The 25,020-nt window shown below is 36.0% G+C and overlaps 1 protein-coding gene across 1 annotated transcript; it reads left to right on the top strand.

The window, feature by feature from the left end:
• The first annotated feature begins 422 nt into the window (after positions 1–422).
• LOC121296351 (retinoic acid-induced protein 1-like) lies at positions 423–13,382 on the top strand. The gene is made up of 6 exons (XM_041221805.1): positions 423–674; positions 4,514–7,110; positions 9,438–9,531; positions 10,647–10,696; positions 12,115–12,187; positions 12,629–13,382. Exons 2-5 carry the CDS (start codon positions 4,519–4,521, stop codon positions 12,163–12,165), a joined length of 2,787 nt encoding a protein of 928 aa, XP_041077739.1. The 5' UTR covers positions 423–674; positions 4,514–4,518; the 3' UTR covers positions 12,166–12,187; positions 12,629–13,382.
• The last annotated feature ends 11,638 nt before the right edge of the window (positions 13,383–25,020 follow it).

Genomic DNA, 25,020 nt, shown 5'->3' with positions numbered 1-25,020 from the left:
TGCTATGTTAACCCACAGAGGCAAATAATTGCTGCTTTTTATTATTAAAACTTACAATCCAAAATATATTGAAATACATTAACCATAACAGAATAGTAGTTAAGAATTGTTCCAATGTCAATGTGTTTTATATATACAGACTAAATAATCTCGGGGAAGAGCACCTAATATTTTACTACTACTATTAAGCAGTAGTATAGATATTTGGGGTTTTGTGACACCCTACATTGTGGTTCGCGTGTTGCTAGTTTTAACTACAAGTCGTGAATAACCACCCGCAGGCATATCATTGTGAACCATATTAGTCCTTCACTATAAATGCTAAAACAATTTTACTATTGTGAAATTCTTATGAAATAAGGTGTCTCTTCAACGGCAAGCCCTCCCCTTTGTGTACATCTCCCATGATGCCTCTGTATCACCACAGCTGACTGAATTTTTCTGGAGTGCTGCTTACGCTCGGGTAGCATTTAACATGTAAAAGTACAGCTTTTTTTTTTTTTTGTTTCTTTTTTTTTTTTTTTTGTTTATCTCAACTGCAGTCATTCCGTAAACAATTGGATAGTAGTTCTTCGACTGGCAAGGGGGACGGGGAGGGGGGCTGATCCTTTAACGAGATGTGGGCTGCCATTGATTCCTGTGTAAACCGTACATTTTAAACCCCCCTTGTTTAGGTAAGTTTCTCATTCACACATTGACATAAGCGGCTTCTTTTGTTTCAACAGCGCAGGGCCTAGCGATGTAGCATTGGCCTAGCCAGCGACAACAGACTCGGGTGACAGGCATTTAATTGTCTAATTTCGAAATAAAGTCTTGAGTCCCTCGTTTCCATATCTATCCATTCCGCGGCTCCGTGGTAGTTTTTAAAAGAGAACGTGTATTATATCATGTCAGTGATAATTTTGAAATGCATGACACAACGTGACAAAGAAACGAGGTATCTTATGAACTACTGTAACGCTAATGGTAATTGTTAAATACGCGTCGTATAAATGTATTTAATTAAGCATATATCATAGTTGGCAAAATAATTATAACTAAGAGAGCTTTATCGATGTGCTTGTAAGAGCCGTTTACTTTACTCTCGTATTCAGTAGGGTTAGTTGTCTACAAAACTTTGTTTTCAGTTTGCACGGAAAAGTATAATTTTATTATATGTATTGCGGTGTAGTTGAAAGATTAAAAACGCACGGTCAAATACAAAAATGAAGTGGTAGCTAACAAAATTGACGCTGACATCCCAGTTTAGAGACAGTACTAATGTCGTGCTCGTTGGTTACCTCGTTTTCTGGTAATAACTGGTGGTACATTCAGTTTCTGTGATGGACTATATGGCCGTGAACAATCTAAACAAACAATATAATATGTTCAAGTTAGACGATAATAATAATTACAGATATAATTTAAACCTGTATATAGAGCACAGGGCCACGCTCCCCCCTGGCAATAATACTGGGTCAATTGTACTTGATCGTACTGACTGTGGATGAGCCCGTGTCTAGTACGGGGGACAATAGTGCACAATTTATGCCAGTTGGAACGAACTAAGCAGCTCCAGATAGTCAGTTCCCAGCTGCGTAGTACAAATCTTTTCAATTGCAACGAACCCAAAATTACTACAGTTGCCCCCTAGAGGATACTAAAACACTGTACTAACTTAGTCCAGCATGATGTAAGACTAAAGTTGCGGTATTGTACAAACTCCAGAAACAAATGCAAAGTCTCAAAATGTATTGCCAACATTTATGGAACTGAACTGTTCCAAATATTAAATACAGTGATTTGAAGTCAAAATGTTTGCCAAAGTAGTTTCATTGTTATTCAAAATATAGCCTAGGCTTATATAATAAATAAATAAATAAATACGACTTCTTAATTGTCACGATGCTTGTAATTACACCTTATATCCCTATTTGTAATGGTAACGAACGGTAGTTAAATACTATATTGCTGATGGATATTAAAATGAGTACAACCAGGGTGCCGTTCATACCTTATTCATTAGCGGCCAATGCATATTGTGATTGTTGTTTATTGTGTCCTCTTAGAAATTAAATCAGCAATATTATGTGCAGAAGCTCTTCGGATATAATGATGTAGTCATTCATTTAGTGGTGTTCAATTTTTTTAACAAGCTGCCCCCCTCATAAAGCTGTCACTGGCTTCATCTACACCAGCTTTCATGATGTGGAGCCACTACAGATACCTTTAGTACGCTCGTCGAGTACAGTCTGCCCGAATAATAATAATAATAATAATAATAATAACAATATCAATATCCACCCGTTACCGCGGCGTATGATTTCATTTACACCAGTATGTGCTACACCTAAACGAATGCATTTGTTTTATGTGTAAATTGCCTAATGAGGTTCCACCTTCCCCCCCCCCCCCCCCCCCCCCCCCCCCCCATTACGCACTTCATTCATTTTAGTGCCGCTTTATGAAAAGTAGATTTGATTTAAGAATAGTGCAATATGTTTGTGTGCAATTCAGCCTATTGTGGGTTAGTTCATTTCTGTACATAATTTGCATATGTAACGAAACAAAATCATTAGGATATTAGATTTCTCAATAAATAAATACAGTTATTAATAGCATTCAATGTACTTCGAGGAAAATAACTCTAGATGATGATTATAATTTATTCACAGTTTGAATTATATAATAAACTGAAACCCACTCATATTTTGAGCTCCCCCTTCAGTTCCTGTTTGGTAACACGCTACAATTAAGTGCTTAATTGTTATGTGCTAAAATTGTGGATTAGCTAGTCCCCAATTTTGTTCCACAACATTTTCTTTGCAATTGGTACAAAATTAGTATGGAGCTGAGGATGATCCCGACATAGTACCGTACTAGCCAGTCCGCAGTTTAGTACGCAGCTCGTTACTAAAGTCCCAGGCTCGCTGCATTTGACCCTCCAATATCAATGGCATTATTATATAACACATTCTTAATATAACCACCCATTTCCCTTTTTCTTAACATATACATAAAGCATTCATATTTCATTAGTCCTCATGTTATTCCAGAGCAAGGCCTGTGCTTTATACACTTTGTAATTTAAAATTTAATTTTAATAATGTAGGCGCACAAGTAACCCCAGTGTGGTCCATTTGAATGTGATTGACCCAGTTGAGCTGCTGTATTTTTTTGGTTGAAATTTCTACTACGGTCTTATGTAAATAGTCTGTGGAATTGTCCTAACTAAAACAATTCAATTTCTGTACCTTGTAGCTTTCTTAGTTTTAGTAACTCGTAATGTATTTTGTCTTCTTTATTTTATGAGTTTATGCCATTAACATTAGAACCACCGCGGTTATACTCATACCTAAAACCCTGCAGGCAGTCATTATGACAGTTACACTTTAAACAACATCAATATTAATATGAAAGACAAACTGTCGGATGCAACTCAAAGTTTTATTCAAGCATGTCATATCAAACATTTGCACAGCCGAAACACCATATTTAGATGATATATTAAACATAAAAGGGTTTATTTTCCAATTTACCACATATAAAGCACTACAAAAAAATGAAAAAAATAAAATAAACATTTCAAAAGAAACTAGTGTGTAAACAAGTATATGTACATACAAACTGTAAAAACAAAATTATTTTTTAATTTAAAACAAAAGGAACATATGTTTTCTCTTGCGTGTGTCACTCAGTGCAGCACTGAATCCAGGCTGAGCCGATCGAAATGTTTCTGCCGAAGCGCTGTGGCTAGCGTCAAGATGAAATCTCTCCTGATGTTCTCCCAGGTGCATTCCTTGTACAAAACAAAGGAATTGATGGCTGCAAGGTCCAGTAGAGATAATAACAGGCTTGTATATATAAAAAAAAAAAAAATAGAATATTGTAGATTATATTCAAAATAAAAAAAAAAACATGTATTGTAAAAGGCAGTCAAAATTACTGCTTTGGTGGTTCTAGATGGGCAGGATTATAACTTCCTTATTTTTGCCATCAGGGTATTTAATACATGTCTTTAGAAAAAGTCATAAACGGACAACTGCATTACTTTCAGACACACAGAGTAACTTTAAATTTGAAAACCTCAAACTGTCAAAATAACTGCCGTGGCGGTTCTAATGTTAGCTCTGTTTTGGGTTTATTATTGATGGAGACAGTAACAAGGATGAAATAAGACTCCCAGAGTATAGCAGTTTGAGCCATTTCAAGTTTTACTATGAACTTAATCAGCCATAGTGTAAAGGTAACATTTCAACTTTCAGATAACAATATGTGAGAAAGGAGTGCCATGGATTTATGTTATTTGTGAATACTTTAAATTAAAGTTTTAAACAACTAAACTTTAAAATGTCCCTGTGAAGCCTAATTTGACAAGCATGGGGGCCTAGTGAAGTTTACAGTAAAGCCTGAATTAGTTCAATTGTAATGCTATTGGGGTCGTGTTGTCATTCCCTGTTAAAAAGACATCTAAAGTTGATTAGTATTTCTAAATATTGTACAATTAATATTTTTCTCCATGCTGCTTTTACAGTTGATATGGAACCCCCACCGCCAGATCAGTGTGATGGTTTACATCCTCAACAAGACCTTGCCCAGTGCAGTATTCCTGTTGTATATGACCTGTCAATAAAGCACAGAGACGGCGCACATAAAAACACTCTAATGGAAGCCCTGCATGTGAGGAACAAACCAAACTGGTACAACAAGGGAGTCTTCCAGGAAAATAGCTCTGACCACCCAGCTCATCAGAGTGATCAAATCCAGCCAGATGATGCCTTTTCAAATACCACGGTCACACTGTCTTATGTGAGTCGATCTCATATGTTTTCTTCTCATCAGTCTTTGTCACATTCCTTGCATGAGCAGCTTCCCCCTCTCTGTGTTCCAGCTATCAACAAAAAACTGTCACTACAGTCTCCATATGAGGGTAACACATTGGTGTCTCCACAGTATGAGAAAGAGGTGGATCATCATGAAAATCATTCAGTACAAAATACCATTAAGTCATCTGGGGGACCTCAGTCGAGCACACAGTCAATTCACCAGACAGAAAGTCCTGGACCAAGTGGAAAACAGGCCACAAGTCAGTTGAATGTGACAAGACTTAACCAACAGCATGCAGGGGCTAATAGTGAGACCATGTCCTTCCATGACCGAAATGAAGACATTCACATACAGAATGGTACCGGTAACTGTGTGGCTGATAAGTGGTTATTTAAAAGTATGAAAAAGACAACTTGGGCCCCTGAGGACATTAACAAAGAGAGTAAGTTAGCTGGGTCCCAGATGCATGTAGTGTGTTCAGGAACTGAAGAACTGGTGGACTTGAACAGTTTGAGTTGTAGCAACAAATCTTTTATTCCAACAAATGGGGAATGCAATGGTCTTTTGTATGATGATACGTTAGCCCCCCCTGCTACCTCACAAGACAAAACTGGAGACATTAAATATGATTTACAAGAAGCAGATGCCAATGCAGTGTTAGTTTGTGGTGCAACAGTGAAGCTTGGGGAACCCAGTGAAGCTCCTGCTGTTGTTGAAGCTACTGCAGTATGTGTTGGAAGGGGGGATTCAGTTCAGGAGCACTGTAGCAAGCACAGTGACATAAAAGAAGGATGTGATGTCAACAAATTGATTCAAGCAGCCACTGCAAATATGTTGGATTATTCCACAGAAATGTTGAAGCCTTCCAGTAGCCCTTCCCCAACAAGTACAGAAAGCGATGCAAAGACTGATATAACTCAGTACACAGAGTCAAATGCTTCTGATGTGTCTCTGCCAAATTGTAAAGCAGCCCTTGGTGAAAAAACTTTTGAAAGGAAAATTCTTCCTCCCCGCTCCAGAAGGGGAATACGGTTAGAGGAAATTGTGCAGTGCATCACCCCATCTAGAACCAGAGGTAAATCTGCAGGCTCAAAAACACAGGCCCTTGAGGCTTGTCATCAGGAAGCCTTGGTATCTTCAGAAGTAGAAGACTGTATTGAGAAGTCATCCAGTCCTGAAGAGGATAGTTTAAAGGATTTAGTTATTTCTAAGGAAAATTCAGATAAAGCAAATAAAGAAAGGTTAATAAACAAAAAATCTACCTCTAATGAGATAACTAGTGATGCATTTGCATCTCTGCAAAGGAGTACATCTCTAGAGGCAGTCATCCGAATGCCTAAATGTTTAAAAGAAAAAATGCTTTGTCACAAAGAAGTAATTGACCTATCTCCACCAGAGAAGAAAAACCTTAGACCAGCATCCACCCCCAAGTCACGCCAGAATAGTAGTGCATCACCACAAAAAGACTTGCCTGGCAAGAATAAGTATGCAAAAACAAAGAAACTCAGTATGAAAAGAAAGAGGAAGAAACACAACGCTGGACAGTCCTCAATGTTTTCTCCAAAAGAACCTGAAATCAAATTGAAGTACATCAACTACAAAGAGGAGAAAAGGGACAATAAAATTGATACGTTTTCACCTTATGTCAGATTAGAATTAAAAGATTCAATGTGCACCATAATCAACTACCCAGAGGAAGAAAAGGCCAAGCTTAAAGGAAAAAACAGCAGCCAGGCAACCCAGAGCTACTCCCCTGGTGCAGTTCCCATTACCTCTTGTTTGCTGCTGGGCCGTTTGAGCAGTGACAGTAAAAGAAGAAGCCATCTAGTTTGTTGTCTTTGTGGGAGGTCTGCCAATGCAATGGATCTGGGTGATTTGCATGGACCGTATTACCCTGAGGGTTTCAAACCTTTGGGAAAAATGCATGCAATGCAGGTTTTGCAAGACAACGACAGAGATTCTGATTCATTATGTAGTGTCAAAGAGAAAAAACACAGTCAGACTGTCACAGCGGGACAGGCTCCTAGCAGGCCATCTCAACACAGTCACACGTCGATGAAAGAAACCTGTTTGATTGGGCAGAGGCGAAGGTGGAGTAGTGATGGAAGTAGCACCAGGACTGCTGTTCCTAAGAAGCCAAAGCCCGACCCAGCCGCAGATGATTGGTACAGCCCCCCTGTAGTCCCGCTGGACAGTAGTGAATATTGGCTTCATGAAGACTGTGCAATATGGTGCGCTGGGGTATACCTTGTGAAAGGAAAACTGTATGGGTTAGAAGAGGCAACAAAGCTTGCACAAGAAACGGTAAGGAATTCATTAATTTAATTAACAGGGCATTTTACTTCTTGAAACTCCACAGATACATCTTATGCTTTTACTGTGGACTTTATTTAGGAAAAGTCCTTGTATTAGAAAATTGGGGAAAAAAATAAATGCAACACCCATTTGCCCACAAATTTTGAGCAAAAGGACTACACTCTTGATTAGTTAGGCCAGTGATTTTAAAACTTTTTGGGCCCTGTACCCCTTTCCAAATCTAGTCTACCGTGTACCCCCATCTGAGTAATTACTAGATTAAGTACTGTAAATGGACAACTGCTGTTAAAAAACTAATGAAATAAAATACAATTGGTTAACCATGGTGCAAATGGACCAACTAAAAATGCTATGTAAAATTATTTCAAAATCCAGACGCCAATAAGTATGCTGAAATGAGTCCAAGTTAAGAGTCCAAAAACAGTTTATGCTTCTGAAACAAAACTTTAGTTCCAATTTAAAACAAAATCAGAAAGCAGTTCAACAAGTCATGCATTTCTGCCAACAAAAAGAAGTGTAGAGAAAACAGATTTCTTTGTTACAGATGTTTTTTTTGTTTTTTTTTTTTAAATAACTGAACTTGAATTTATCGTTGAACACTCGAGCTAAGAATATTAAATCCTGTGTGTGTCTTGTGCTGTATCGAATCAAGCCAGAATAAGCACATTGTTTTGAAGTGAGTATTTCCAAGAGCTAATTTGTTGAAAGTATAAAGGGGGTATTTATATCAGGCAGTCAAAAACAACTTTGAGCAAAATGCTGACATGTTAAAGTGTTTAGTGCAGTAGTCTGTTCGTGTTAATCAGCAGTAAGACAATTAAAAGAATGTTGATGGGAACTCACTGTATGATATGAACATACTCAATAGGTCTGGAGTAGGGAATCCAATTCCAGACATTTCCCAATCCCAGGATTTAGGGATTTATTTATTTATTTATTTTTAATCCTGGGATTCCATTTTTATAATAATAATATTGTGCTTTTGCTTTTATTAATAATTACCGCTGTGGAGACGTAGGGTAATGAACTCACTTGACAAAGGAGTTCTTCAACAAATTAATTAATAATGAAAAAACACATATAAGCACTGCAAGTAAAGATAAGTTGTGTCGCTCTGGCTCCAGTGCAGAACAAGTGAGTGATTTCACTGTCTAAGTTGGGCAGCCAGCTGCTTGCGCAACTCAATAATACTGTTATTTAAAAATGTAAACGTAGATAAAACACTGAACATTTAAACTCCAGAAAGTAAACTTACCTAGTAAATACTACACTTTCTTTTTAAATAAGCAACATCACACAATGACAATCTTTTGAGTTTTTTTTTTTTTTTGGTTTTAGCCCACAGACTGCAGTAACCCCATATGAGTATTACAGCATCAGTTGTTTGCAGCCAAATTCAGCGCCATGCTTCACAGACTCTGCCTGGTTAGAAGTGCATCTGACTTGTCACAAAGCGCTGCTTATATAAGCCACGATATCTGCTGACTGATGTGGTTAAACAGGTGCAGCACTTGCTTAGCTCGTTTATTTATGTCGCACACAAAAAAACTTAAGAGAAAAGTATAGTTTTTACTGCATATTTGTTTCCTGCTTTTTGACTACCATCAATAACCAGGCTTGTCATGCAAATACATCCTGCATACACTGTCAGCGAGAGGAATCGTGAACCAATGACATGTTCCTGATTTGAAATTGGATGAAAAGTGGATGCTTTGATGTTGACATGAAGTTTACAATCGCAACCAGAAATGAAAGAGCAGAACTCACTGACACTTGTTCCGGTATCTCTTATTTACTTTGTGTCCTTTCTCATTGGTACCTGGCTTTCTATTCTCTCAGCTGTAGGCATCGCCCTCAGTCTTCAACACAAATAGGGGTGTTGGTGCTGGTTGGCTAAAACCTGTGATTACTGTGTCTGTCTGCCCCAATACTCCAAAATATCTCCTTTTTGACACACTGTAGCTATTGTGGTGTTTGAACACCTTGATGTTATTCATCACCATTATTTTTTTTACAAAAGCATTTTTGTATGGACATTTTACCATTGCTCAGTTGCCACATTTGCTGAGGGAGCTGCAATTACACCCCTCATGGTTGGTTCTAAAAGCATCCAATTAAAATTGTCGATGGTTGAAAAAGGGCATTGGTTAGTAAGCCTGTTAATCATCTAAGCAATGATGGAGAACACAAGTAATGGGTTGATATGCAGCAGATTGTTAGAACACGATAACCCAAGTATAGATAAAAAGAACATGCTACAGCACGTGGGCCATGTTGAGAGAAAATACTGTAATTTTCTTTTGTTTTAATTCTAGGTATGTTCCACTTGCCATACAGCTGGTGCCACATTAGGCTGCTATTTCAAAGGGTGTCCGAATAAATATCACTATATTTGTGCTATTCAGTCAGGTAAGTCTAATTTAGCAAACACTGACACTTGTAAATCATGGGAGTTCTTGTACCAGAACTAGACGAATATGTACCGTTTAAAATATTTCTATTTTGGAGCCCTTATGTTAATATTGTAGATAAAAGGCAACTAAAATATTGGATGACAAAGATATTAACTTCCTGCTGGCCTTACCCTGTCTTTTATCAGTGTACTCCTAATAAAAATAAAATATCAGTTTTCCCAAACTAATTGCCAAAAACCTATTAACCCTGATATAAATCAAAACTTCTACTGAAGTAGCTTGGTCCCACTTTATTTAACTGGTCATATTTTGGGTAGTAAAATGTCAATGGAGCTACAGTATGTAAGATTTATACACAGTTGGGGTTCATGTGGTGAGCCATTTTTCACCTTTTATTCTGTATTTTAAGGATGCAGACTTTTCACTCAAGGGCAGATATAGTTTGCACTACCCTACAAAACATTTGCGATCTGACTTTTCTCAAATCCATCCTTTAACCCTGCAAAGTTGTACTAAAGCTTTTTGTCCCCGGCCATGAGGAAATGGTGGAATCAATATGTATTAAGTACATGGGTACCAATTTTATTATTAATTATGTGATCTACTGGGAGATAGTCTGTTCTACATAGTGTTTTACATACAATCCCATATACTGACATCTAAATAGTTTTACCCTTCATCAATTACTAAGACAACACAAGTCTAGACCCCCGAAATCACATACTGGATTTTAGACTGTTTTTGAAGCCCCGTAGCTCATGAATTTTGTTTAATAGTGTAGCTCTCAGTATTATAAAAAAAAAGTAGAACCACCATGACAGACTTTCAGCAGTAGGAACATGTAAAAAAAATGATATACTTATGTACTTAATTGAAAAATATTTTTTAGTAGAAGTTATTAAGGATAACAGAATTGTATGTCTAGAGAAGTGCATTCATGAACCATGGTTTGGACATTCTTTACAAGTTGAAAGTTTCAAGATCTGGAGGCATCTTTATACAGCATCACCCTATAGAATAAACTGTTTTTGCTTCATAAATTCAAATGAACCTGTATGCCCTGCATGTAAAGTTTTTAATAATCGTATTCCCTTACAATTGACTCTCCAGATTGTGTCCTAAATGAAGACAACTTTTCAATGAGATGTACCAGGCACAAGGTAGGAGTCATTCTCTATAGTCACAGTAACTTATCCAAAATCTTATGATCCTAATAATGTCTTTATGGTAAGTGTGTGTATCTTAAATATAGTTATAAGGGTCCAAGTGACCTAAAGTGACCTAATTATGTATGTATCCATGTATACAGCCCATATGGTATATTTACAGTGGCTCTCAAAAGTATTCACCTCCTTGGACTTTTCCACATTTTATTGTGTTACAACTTGGCATCAAAATGGATCTAATTAGGAGCTTTTGTACTGATCAACACAAAAAATAATGTCAAAATGAAAAATAAAATTATAAATTGTTCTAAATTAATTACAAATATAAAACAGAAAATAATTGATCAATAATTGTCAGTCAGCAAACAGTGCAACGTTGCTTTAAAAAGCTGTGAACAGTGTAGGAATGTATCTGATTATGGACTGGGGGATGGGAGTACTCTAAATAGGGTGTATAAGCTGTTTATTCTTGTTCAGATCTGTTCGCACTCTCTGTGTGTTTTGGTGCTTGTGTGACTAGAGCTTAAAGACAGTATATGTGTGAGTGCATCACTGAGGGGGGTGGGAGCAGGTCTGACATGAGCAGTCAGATAGGGAGTGTTGGACCAATGAGTGAGGAAGGGGGAGGGACTTGGGTATATGTGTGTTTGTGTGGAGATTGAGTTTGTGAGTGAGAGGAGAGGAATGAGAGCCATTGTTCACTAAAAGCTAAAAAATAGTTGTCTGTCTCATTATATCCTGGAAACACCACAGCTCAGCTCAGCAATATGTAAATAAATCCTGTTTCCCTACAGTTACTCGGCAGCGAATGCACGCATCCACACAGCAGACAGCTAGTCTGTCACAAGCATTAATACCCTATATCATTTTAAACAATGGATTTAGGGGCACTCCCTAATAAAAGCTGAATTTCAAAACAATAATTGTGTGAATATAGTAATTGTTACATCTGTGTATAGTGGTATTTAAAACAGGATTAATTTATCTGCCTTTTTACATTTCTGCCCTCACTCTGGTCCCATCGGATACACAACGGATTACTGTACCTTTTTATTACATTCATAGGTCTAATGCATCTTTTTTATTAGAGTAATTAGTGTCTTAAGATTTTTAACCACATACATGCTTGTGTGTTTTGATTACTGTACTGGTGATTTGGGGGACATTTCGAATGTCGGGTTATCTCGTTGGATTTTATACAGTCCATCGCTTACTGCTGGTGAATCACGTTAACACAGCGCACCCTATCTCAGCAGTGGCTATTGTGTAAAAATGTGTACTTGTACTGTAAAATGCACCCTTTTCAACAAATAAAAAACAAACTTTTTACTTTTGACAGCTGCTGGATGGATGGATTTCATTTATAAGTACACTAAATAGGAAAAACGTATTGTCTTCTGCTTGCTTTACAGAACAAATGGTTTAAAGGGTCTGCTGCAACCAGTACATTAGAAAGCAGGTGACAGAAAAAAACAAAGGGAGAAGGTATGCAAGGTTTCACATATGTAAAGTTTTTCTTAACTTTCCAAATACTTTCCATCTCAAATATAGCATTTAATTTTGGCAAATAAATGTAATGCTGAGGAATGGCGATGGCGGCACTGCTGTAGTCACGCTTGGCATCACGAGACCCTCCCCTAACAGCTCTGCAAGCACACTTCAATCTTGAACTGCCCCTCCAGACAAAATAGTTGTAGAACCAGACACTCAACTGGGATTTAACTTGCTCTTGAGAGAGTTAGAATTTAGGTCACAATGATCTGCTTATTCATGCTATTTATGTAATATTCATGCAGAATTAAACAAAGTATTATTCTAATACATTTGAGGCAGATGAACTTTAAAATGCCCAACCAAGACGATCCAAGTAATTTTTTTTGTTTGTAGCTCCTGATGTAGATTGTTTTGTTTGTTTGTTTTTTGCAGGAGTATTCCACCATCGCAGTGAAGGATTTTACAATGCGTCACTTCTGGCGACTTCACGCCAACGGACAAAACTATACTTTGAGAATGTGCTTTGGTTTGCTAAACCTTCCTTTTAGATTTTTCTTCTGCAGCTAGAGCCAAGTACAGTCCCTGGAATTGGCTTTACCTTTCAGAGAATTATCTGTACTCCATGGTTGACAACAATAAAAAAAAAAAAAAAAAAAAAAAAAAAAAAAATTAAAAAAATACATCAATTGATTTTTATGAAGAGAGATGCCCCTTGTAAATAACTTGCAGTAATTGGAAATCAGTTATGCTAGAATAAGTCTTGACATTTGCCTTCCCAAATGTATTAAATTTAATTTTAATAGCATTTGATGACCCCCCCTCCCCCCAGGTTATAGCCCATACTAAAGTCAGGGATGAAATTCAGACTTTCTGGTTTATATATTCTGACCTTTGCACTGCCCTAAAAAGAAACTGCACCTACAATACACTGGGTACACATTGTCAGATATTGTATAGTGAAGTTGGGAGTCTTAGTATTGCATGTTGTCTGTACTGTCATTTTTTATTGTTGTTTTTTTTGGTAAATTGTTACTTCCCTCATAATCAAGGTCTCCCATTAGTTTCGGCAGGTTGCGGTTTAAAAAAAAAAAGTATTTTAATTTGTCAATTACTTGTGATCTGCAAGTAATGCAGAACATTTTGTATTGTTTATAATAATAAATGTTATTATTTATTTTTACTTTCATCTGTGGTCTATTTTATCTTAAAATTTATAATAAAACTAGTTTATAGTGTAGCCAGGGCACATGTTAATTTCAATTAAAAAATGTGAAACCATTGAAGTTTATCCATTGAACTCTCATTACTAAGGGGATCCTGGAAGATTGCAACATGCAGTAAACTGTTCAAATAACATGGCACAAAAACAATCTTGAGAAGAATGCTCTCTTCAGCAAACTATGGTATGAAATCTAAACCGTGACAATGCAGACAGTGGCTCTTATTTTAAGCAAGTTGTAACAATGATTTCTTTAATGAGCTTGTAGACCATACCACACCTCTTCGACATGTTCATATTTTCTGCCTTGAAACTGGTTTAAAAAAAAAAAAAAAAAAAAGCCCTACTGTCACAATACCTGCTTGTTGACAGACTATAGAAAATTAAACACAGGGTGGTCTAGAAGCCACACAAGGAAATGGACACAGGAGTTTATTATACCAAATAAACAATGTTCTGTATCGCTTTAGAAAGTGTAACGGATGATCTTTGCTACCTTATCCCTGTGAAACCACAACACCCCGCTTGAGTAAGAATTATCTCAAAATAAGAATTTAAACCTTTACAATCTTTAGCATTTGTGCTAATTAATATACTTCCAGTTAAAAAAAAGAGCCATTTGCATTGTTTCAATCTGTTTCATCGCAAACTGCAAGGAATCACATGTTCAGAGAAAATCTGGCACAAGTTGTATTAACAAATGTGTATATCATTTATAAAATGCAATGCTTAATACTACAAATGTTAAGTTGGTTGTACAATTTTTTTCCCCCACACAAAGCAAATGAATTGTAATCCTTTATTGCAGGGTGAACTTTGATTTGAAAAAATGTATACTTAAAATTTGATTTGTGAAAAGGTGGTATGTTTTTATTTATTTACTATTGCTGAACAGGGTACTTTTAGTCTTTTTTTTTTACCTGAAGAAATGTGTATACACCCACTCCCCACCCCACCCCCAGCGAAATGTGTTTTGAGTTTAGGGTTGGTAAGATGTCATGGTTAACCTTCTTATGACTGTCCACTTACCAAAATGTACCATAACTGGCTATTATACATCCTGTAGACAGGTGAATGAATCGCATTGGGCATGGAAATGCTTAGTCCATTTAGGGCTTGGGCACATTTACTTTTTGTGATAAGGTGGTTGTCCCATATATGGTCAAAGGAAAGCTGGCTGGCCTACTAAAATTAAGGTCTACTAAATGTTAAGGTCTAAATACTTCTGTAGGTCAGATTATTCAAGTAAGGATAGTCACTTCAGTGTATTTTTGTTTTTATGCAAAAATACAGGAAGAGCCTTTGTTAATGATATTAAATGACTGTTATGTGTTATAATTATCAGGCCATGTTGTGTTATAGCAGTTGCTGTGCGTGGTTTGGTATTACTGAAAATGGTCCAAATAGATATCTTTTTTGGCTACACATTTTTGTTCCAAAGCAAGAATTTAAGGATGGAAAAATAGTAATATCAGCAATTACAAGGAAATCTCAAAATAGCTGTGTTTTTATTTATTTTTGTAGCATTCATATCTTCAATATTAAATGTGATATACCCATACCTATAGTAGCTGGGGGTTTATCTGGGGCAACTGACTGCAATGGTATCCAGAATTACACAATTTGTGCTTTTTGTTTTTGAATTTGGCACAAGATCTCTATTATATACAGGTCTGATGGAACATTTAGCACCTATAGTTTAATTACATTCTAAGGCAATGTAAATGTGAAGCTGTTTTACCCTATAAAATAAATATTTTCAATTTTATAAATCAGCTGTTTATTGAAAGTGAGATTTATTTATTTGTCATAAAATTAGTGTATGTATATTTTATTTCTTAATGTTAATTTTTAATTTTGACATTTCATGGCATATGTATGTGCAATGTTCGCCTTAATCTGTTACAGATGGTTGACACTTGGAAATGATTCCTTTCGAGAAGATTTTCAGTAATAAAAAGTGCATTTACTTTGATGTCACCATTTGTGTGTCATGGAAAATTAAATCTAGATTTTGTTTTAAAAGAATATATTGTGTATGTACATAATTGTAAATTTGAATTATATCTAATTTATAAAAATCACAAGCAAGACTTGTTGGATAAAAATAAACCTGGATTTCTTTTAAACTTTGGATGGTCCACTGCCTTTTTAGAAGTAACATTTTGGTTGTGTAGAATTAATTCATGTTTTTTTTATAAATTAAGTGTTTGACTAAATCTAGAGAATTTCTACCGTAACCAGCAGGATCGTATGAACTGTTGACCAATGAATCCTTAACTTAAAATAGATGCCAAGAATTAAGTGAATTTAAGCAGTACCAGTCCATATTAGTTAAGATTTAACTGGTAGTAAGACCTGGGTCAAATTTGGTATAATGTGGCACGTGCAAAAATGTAAAAGCCTGTTCTATTGCATAATGGACTACAGTAAAGGAATCATTCCACAACATTTGTCTTTCCAGTAATGGAATTTAAACATGCATGATAAGAGTTGTGTGTGTTTGTTAAAACAAGTTTTGTTTTGTTTTCGTTTAGTTTTTTCACCCAAAACAAGTGTAATTGAGTATTTAAAAAAAAAAAAAACCTGCTTCCATTTTTGTCATGATGTGATTATGAACTTAAGAGAAGGTTGCTTGCCTAATTCCTCCTTAAATGTATCTTCTCTTACATGGATAGACAGCCAGATTTTTTTTTTTTTTGGTCAAGAGAAAATATGACATTCACTGCAGCGGATAACATGAGGGAATTAGTGGGTCAAACGGATGTGTCAGATTTGAGGCAACTGCCCTACTTCAGGCCTTAAATCTTGAAGACAATACTTGTCTTTTAGAGAGGAGGAGGAGGAGGAGGGTGTGTGTACATACCTTCATTTTCTCATGATTTATTTTTAACTCTGCATTCCTTTTAAGAGAAAGACATTCTCATTAGATAGTACAATAACACTATAATATAATGTATGGGATTCAAATTTAAATGTAAAAAGCATTGGTAACATTATTATTATTATTATTATTGTAGTTGTGTATAATTGAAACCACTTGGAAGGTCGTTCAATGCATTGCATTATAAAAAGCTTTATTATTATTATTATTATTATTATTATTATTATACTGTAAAATAAAGTGTTTGTTCATCCAGTTTTGACTTTTCATTCTCTTTCACCACTACTTTCATCATTTGGATTTTACACCATTCATCCAAGATAATCTCAATTAAAATCATATGGTGCACATATAGTGACATGGAAGAATGGAAATGGACATTGAGTTTGGGCTTGCAGGTATACAGACTGCATGGTGATTTGGACATTGACCTCTGGCTTCTGCAGTCTATGATTTTCTCATTACTGTGTTGTCCAGTAAAAAAAAAAAAAAAAAAAAAAAAAAAACCTTTTCACTGCCACATTGTTTTACCCTCTGTCCATATCAATAATACAGACCACAACCTTTAACATGGTGTATTTACAGTTGATCGACAGTATTCAATTATTATCTCAGCACAGTTCCATTGCGTTGTTTTAGCCTCTGGATCTATCGACGTCACCGATCAACAAACCATTCAATATGCTTTTTCTTTAACTCTTGTTGCCCTCATCAATAATGTAAGAAGAACGTTCACAATAACTCCAATTTGCAGTTAAAAATTGAACTACACTGTGCAGCTCTTAGAAAACAAAAACATACACCCTGTCATTCTATCACCCGGGAATATAACACAGGGAAACCTTGTCCTTTACATTTTCTAAATTTGAGAATATTTTCTTTTTTTGCTTGTTTTAATTTTTTGTGAATGTAATTCAAAACTACAACAAACCTTTTGCCTCACCGTGATTTATTTAAAAAACAAGTTTCAATAATCTACAGAAAAGGTCTAATGTGTTGAAGATTGATACTGAGGTAAGCCACAATTAGTTGGAATCCAAAGACCATTGAAAATCCTATAATCTTACCAGCTCAAACAGGAATCTTGATTCATGTGAAGCTCATCTTGATGCTGGAATATCTGATGATTAGGTGGGTCTTTATTCATTACAGTGAACAAATTAAATTTGACTAAAGTACCATTTATTCATGTCCATCCCATCTGTAGTGGAATGGTCCTTCAGGGCTGGAGTTGCTTTGTTCAGGCAATTAAATGCTTACAATGTGTTTGAAAATACAAGTGCTTCATAACTACTGATAAATAAGCAGCCAATTTTATTTCCTACTCTGTAAACCAAACATTGCCCTGGATACATTTTTGTTTTAAATACATATTATTTGTAATGTTATTACCTGAGACAAGTGTACGTAATTAAATGAATATGATTAATAATGATTCCCATTATTGTAAAAGCATTCTCAGATGTATTGTTAATGTTTGCTAGGTGACAAGTTACGTGATCAAATTGGGCAAGACCAAAAGTGTTCTGTGAGTTTAAATGTTACACAAGGTTGTTTATAAATAGTCATTTCTGTATCTGCAGCTGCTGGCTAACAATGCTACAAACATTTCAACACAAAGAGTCTCTCCTTCTCACCAACTTGTCTTTGTCTCGTGTAAGGTCATAGAAAACGCATGCTTTAACCCTATCCTAGTACCTCTTTAAGTAAAAGAAAATACACAAATAAAATGTCGTGTTCTAACAACTTTCAGAAGTTTAAAAGATTTAAACTATTTTTGCCACAGAATATGTGATAGCTGTTTTTTTTTTTTTTTTTTTTTTAAGTCTGTGTTCCATCCTTTGAAAATTGGACTTTCACATTGCTGTGAGATTGGTTTCTTCAGTTCATCATGGATAGCGATCTGCTTGCTGTTTTATTAGATAAGAGCTATACAGGCAGTTAATATGAAGTGAACAAATGGAAAAAAAAATGTGGCAGTAGACAAGCTGATTTCTTCAAATATACCCGGTGGTAGTTCGATTTAAAGTGAAACTACTTCCATAGCAACTAAATATTTGTCCATCCCTTAAAAGAGGACAGCAAGGCCTAGCCATCTAAAGCACTGTGATCAAGTCTCTGAGACAAATCGATACATGAGCTTGAATCCCAGTGGTGTTGTTTCATATATACCAGCATCAAAAGAACTGTATCACTATTATAACGCAGTTATTTTTGAAAAAAAAATAAGGTATATAAACATTGACGAAATGTTTTTGGTTTCTTTTTAATCACTAGATCATTCATTCTTGACCATGACACGCTTGGGTGACTATGACTGAAGCATATGCACTTAATCATCTAATTAGTGAGACAGTTGATTGGACACTGGATATGGAGTGATTTCAACTGTTAAATTGCAAATTTGAATAAAAGCACTTAAGAAAATCACAGATAAAACAATATGCCACGTCTATTAAGAGAGCAGCGCCTTCATGCAATCGGCATGTTGGAGGCTGGACTAGGGCAGCGTACTGTGGCTTGTCATCTTGGGTGCTCACAGCCAGCAATTTCAAACCTGGTGAGATGGTATAACCAGACACACTCTGTCAATGACAGGCCACAAACTGGGAGACCAAGAGTCACAACACCTGCCCAAGATCGACAGATCATTATGCAGCATCTTCATGATGTCAATTGTTAATCAGCACAATAAAAAGTCACTGCACCTGCTCTAAAACAGAGTTTGTCATTTTTTGATCACATCTAGTGAATTTTATCCAAATATAAGTGATAAGTTTCTTTTGATGCTCACATAGGATCATGTATTTAGTACACTAAAATTTAACAATTGTTTTTTCGTAATTTGTTTTTGTCCAAAAAATGTACAAAAACAGTCAAATCCAGACAGATAATGATGGGATATCAACAGAAGTGGTTAAATTATACACAAAAAAGAGTCAGACCTGTTTTAATGTTATAACAGAAAAGTGTCTGTTACTCAAGACACGGTTGGGGCAAACGCGTCCCTTTCTTTTTCAGTGCAGTTAAAAGTTAAAATAAGTGGAAAGTGGATAATTGTGTTTTTTATTTTATTTTTGATTGAATAATTGAAACCGATTAGGCCATTAAGTATTCCCTTCCAGCTGTGTAAAGGGTGCTATGATGGTGTGGAGAATGAGAAGTGTTTTGTTTGTCTAGGCCTATTTAGGGGGGTGCAGTTGTCCAGTGTTTAAAAGACTAAATGGTTCTTGCTTAATATATGATTTGATGCATTCATTATCTGTGTGCTGGGTATTGTTCCTGATTACCAACCCTCTCTAGTTCCAAGCCTCCAGACAGGATATCCTTGGGGTTCATTTCTGTAGCGTATTTTTGTGCAGTTTATAGCAGGTCCAGTTTGTTTGTCCTGATCTGCACGTGCATGATGAATGACAGCTAGAACCCACCCAGGGTCTTTTTTTTCTTTTTGCTCTTATGAACTGTGCTTTATTTTATGAGGACAAGGATTGTCAAAGCCAGTTTTTGCTTATAATTTTGCAGGCTTGCGTATTGGTAGTTTTTGTTTAAAAGGGGTTGTATGATCAAGACACCCAACAAATTACAGACCGTACAGTGTTTTGTTTTGTTGTAAAACATGTTGAATGCTTTACTTTATTGTTTGGAGTATAATTGCTGTCAAACAGTTGGTGTAAGGGAAGAGTGTAGTGCAAGGTGGTATGTTTGTTTTTGTGTTGGTAGCAGATGCTTGTTTTGGTGGGGTAAAAATTACTGGTACACCCATAAATTAATAGATTATTTTTGATGTGCCACTGGAAAACTGTTCCTGTAAAATGGGTATCAAATGTTGCACTTCTAGTCCATGTGCACTGATCATGATGAATTGTAATTGTAATCATTTGTTAATAGATACTAGCACCAAGATCATAATTAACTTTGTTAGGATTGGAACAAAAATAGGTTATCATGATATTATCATGATACTATTGAAATTCTTTAGTTTTCATGATTTGCTGTACTGAAATGTTACTACAGATAATTATGTTTCTAACAGTGCCCTCCTGTAGATCACCAATACTTCTATAAGGAGCTGCTGGGGCATAGAAAGCCAACAAGAAAAAAGTAGACAGAGGAAAAACAGAGTGTGTGAGCAAGGAAGAACTACTAATGAGGGAGAAAGTCTCAATTAAAAAATAATCACAGTCCATGAGAGCTACTCCACTCCAAGTTTAACTGGTAAAATGAAATCATTAACTCAGGGTCTGGATGGAGTTAGAATAGGGTTAGGACAAAGACCAGGAGTGGAATTTCCCTTCAGCCCCAGCACTGGCCACCCTTGATCTAGGCCTAGGGCAATTGTGATTATTGTGATCATTATTAACCAAGAACTGTAGATGTCATTATCATACATTTTTTTGTAAATATAGAGTAATAAAACTGTACAGTGACCTGAAACCCCAAGCTTAGTTTTTTGTAACCTCAATAGTTAATAACGCACATGCCTGGCTGTTTTTAAAATAATGAGATGGATGTTGTGCTATGTTAAATAACTGATGGGTTTTGACAAGTGGTGGTAACAGGATCTTGTGAAGTGGCTGAGGCACTGCAGAACATACATGTGGCAAATTGTTTTTAAAATTCCCAAAGCACTGTTCCCATTTACACAAAAACAATTGAGTTTATAATGCTGAAATGATTCAAGATGAATATTGTCATCTAAATGTATCTGATGTACAGAGCAGCACAAAAACTACAGATGTTATCAGTTCAATAATTTAGCTGCATTTTTCTTTTTTTACAGGAACACTAAAACAAATGAATAATTATCAGATTCAATTAAGTACTGAGTTAGTGATTAACTCATAAATAGATATTAATGCAACTTAAAGCTCAATTCTCAACATTATCTCTGTTTACACTGACAGGTCTTGTAAATGTAAGAAAACATTTCTTCATTAAAAATTCCATTGCTTTTGTTACTCTACTGTGATTTTGAAATGGTCAGGCTGCTACCTTATCACTCATTCATTTATTCATCATTCGTCTCATTTTTCGTTGGACTCCCAAACGGTGCAACAGTAACACGTATTATAAGAACTATAATGTATGTATCGCCACAAAGTGTGTGGTCCCTTTATTAGGGAAACAGACAAAATGGATGATAGCCTTGCAGCTGTCTGCTTACTGCTTGGATCAATATGCTAAGTCCTGTAGCATTTCTCAATTTGCTGTTGAGATTAGAGTCTTGTTTCTTCACGCTTCGATGGTCAGAAATTGTCTTGAGCTATGTAATGTTCATTTCCTTTTGCATTTAATCACAGGATTGGATTTGACTGTGAGTCTGGTAAATCCTTGTTTAACCCTTATGGGTCTACCAGTACATATCGGGCCCTGCATAAAGGGCAGAGCCTGTAGCCCATTGCTTATTGAAATACTTAGCTCGTTTTTAAAGAGGAGACAATTATCCATTCAGGGATACCAAGATATTTAGTGAGCAAGTAGTCTAAGTGAAGTTATTTGGCAACAAACTCACCATCCCCTGTTGTACTGCTTTTCTATAAAAAGGAGAACATGTTGGTATTGTGTGTGTGTGTGAACTGTACATGTGTCTGTGCTGAAGTACATTCTAAATTACAATAATTAATAAAGCTTTAGTTTTAAATAGTACATTAAACATCTCCTTTCCTTTTTCAGTTGTGTAAGCACAGCAGCGAACATTGTATTAGCTTCACTAAATATTGGATTCTTAACTGTGTTTATTTGCAACTTGTAGAAAATGTTTTTTTAAAGTCCACAGTGCATAGTTGTTATATATACACACAGTGGTTTGCAGAAATATTCACCCCCCTGCAAAGTTTTCACATTTTGTTGGCACCTGAGCGTACTCAATGACGCTTTCAAATTAGACTTGAACGTGTAGAATCTACATAAATTACTCCACATTGATAAAGTTCAAATGTCAAGCACGGTGGTGGCAGCATTATATTATGGGGATACTTCTCTTCAACAGGGACTGAGACGCTTGTCTGGATAAAGGGGAGAATGGATGGTGTAAAGTAAAGGCTAATCCTTGAGGGAAAACCTGTTTGAGTCAGCAAAGACTCTGAAACTGGAGAGGAAATTCACATTTCAGCAGGACAAACCAAAGCCTCACTGGAGTGGTTGAACAAGAAGATATTTAATGTTCTTAAGACCCAGTCCTGACTTGAATCCAATCGAAAATTTATGGCGAGACCCCAACAAACTTATCAGAACTGGAGCAATTTTCCTGTGAAGAATGTGCAAAAATGTCACCATCCTACTGCGCAAAACTAGAAGAGACCTATCCAAAAAGACTTCCTTACATAAATGCTGTCAAAGTTATTGTAGATAAATATACTAAGGTTGTTCATGGATGCAAATCGTTTTGAAAGTTTAACATCAGACAGCCTACTGGTGCTAAATTTATCAAGCCCCATCCTAATCAAACCTTCTCTCCTGTGTATGTGGAGGAGTGTGGGTGGGTCATGTGAGCAGTCCAGACCCAACTGTAGTCATTCATGGTTGCTAAGGAATACTTGGCCTTTGCTTCCTGAAGAGAGCAGTTCAACTCCAGCCCCACAGATGGAGGAGAACACCTGCCCTGTGGAGGGGGGAGGATGAAGCTGAATAGGAGGTAAGAGAGGATAAAAGGGGGGGCCCGCTTTCCCCTGGATTTAGGGAGTAAAAGCCATGGGATTAGCCCACTACACCACTAGCTCCCACTGTCTATAAGCTAAATTAATAAATTATTTGAAAATAAAAGGAAGAAATCAGCTGGCTTTTAACCAGTGCTTGAAAGACGAACAGCACAGCATGCTAGTGAAGTATCATACTACACCACTTGCCTCCATGCAAGTCTAGGATTGTATACAAGATCTTATATCAACCTCTTTATATTATTATTTGTATGCTTAAGACCACTAACACCTTGTCCCATTTATGTCTATCAAAAAGGGCAGTCATCGAAAACGAAAGGAAAACACATGCCCCTAACATGGGGTTTGAACCTAATAACCTGGGAATCAGTCCCATGCTCTACCAAGAGTTCTGACTCACCTGATGCATGAAAACATTATTACAGTTTGTGATGTGGACCTGGGGATAAGTTGAAATGGTTTCATTTGTGACTTGAACTGGATTCAAAGCCAAACCTTATAGGGCTACAATGTAAATTAAACAATATTTTGGAAAATGACTGATTAACATGTATGCCTCATGTGGGACTTGAGCCAAACATATCCACTACCAAAACATAACCTTCCCAGCCTCGCAATGTTATTAGCAGGTGTGTGCGTACCTGCTAATTCTAAACCCTGCAATGCACAGCTTACTAGAGCAACCCTAACTGATGATATAAAAGAATATACAATCTAATCATTCAATATTGTGTAGCATATTCATTAGCTGATGTTGTTCAGTATTTAGGGGTTTCCAAGCAGAGTTGACCTGTCAATCTACTGGTTATCTGTTGCCAAACAAATATAAACCAAATGAATAATTTCTTCAACACACACAGGGTTTATGCCATGCTTCTGCCTGTTGAACTGAAATAATTACATGATTCTAATGATATACCAATATAGGAGGCAATGAATCTGGTTAAACTACCAAACTAGGGTTGGGAAAATCTCTGAAATGAGATGAGTGTTAGCTCATTTAGATTCTGCTGTTTATACAAATATAAAACACAGCAGGCCCTCCCTAAACCGAGCACAGGTTACCTACAATAATTGTTTGGGTTGAAACTGCTGAATTTATTTTAAATACCATTTCTATGTTGTGTTCTTTGTACACATTACATTGTAAATAGATAGTAAAATCAATGAATACCCAGTGCATTTTTGTTTTACTTTAGCTTATAGGCTACTATAAATAATAATGGTAACACACAAAATAAATGATGCCTTCTCTGTGCACATTACTATACAATTCAGAAATAATAAAATATTATTTTAAGATGAAACTAATGGAATTTACAACACTTTCTTTTTACCCTATTTAATAATACACAAAACAACATATTTCATGTTGCTGTATTTACAAGCTATGATACCACACAGTACTTTACATATACTCACACAATAAAGAATACATTTATTTTAAAATTACATGAAATAGTTTACCATGTAGGTGTGGCTGCAAGCAAGCACACACAGGGCCTAATTTACGAAACGCCACTAAACATTGTGGTACACCATAATTGCAATTAGTGTGCATGTTCATGATTTCCGTATTTATTATTGCAATTTTATTCATTATCACGCGAAATAGTAGGCATATTATAGGGCATACTGATTTTATTTTGCCATACGATGGTAATCAGAATGAATATGTGATTTGAATGATAATGTATTTAAATGAGGCACCCTGCTCTGAATAATGAGATGAGCTTTATTCACACCGTATTTACTAATCGTAGTGTGCACCTTAAAGTCAAAGTGAGAGATTGAAACGTGAATTAATGTTATAATCTCTTAGATTTTATTTTATAGTTCATTACATTGGTACAAATAACAGAGTAGTTAAATAAAACACTGGACCAAACAAGATATTATAATTTAAAACAACCTCCTCCACTAGAATTTCTAACTCCTGGGTGCAGTTTTAGTTTGTTTTGCCTCTGCCTGTTCCCTGCGGAGGACTGTGTATGTTGATTGCTCATTTTCGGTCAATGTAAGCCATTCCTACCTTTCACAATAAGCCACTGACCAAAAGATACAC

This window comes from Polyodon spathula, chromosome 21 (assembly GCF_017654505.1).
Source record: "Polyodon spathula isolate WHYD16114869_AA chromosome 21, ASM1765450v1, whole genome shotgun sequence".
NCBI lineage: Eukaryota > Metazoa > Chordata > Actinopteri > Acipenseriformes > Polyodontidae > Polyodon > Polyodon spathula.
The sequence above is the reverse complement of the archived record's forward strand: the minus strand, read 5'-3'. Positions and strand labels throughout refer to the sequence as shown.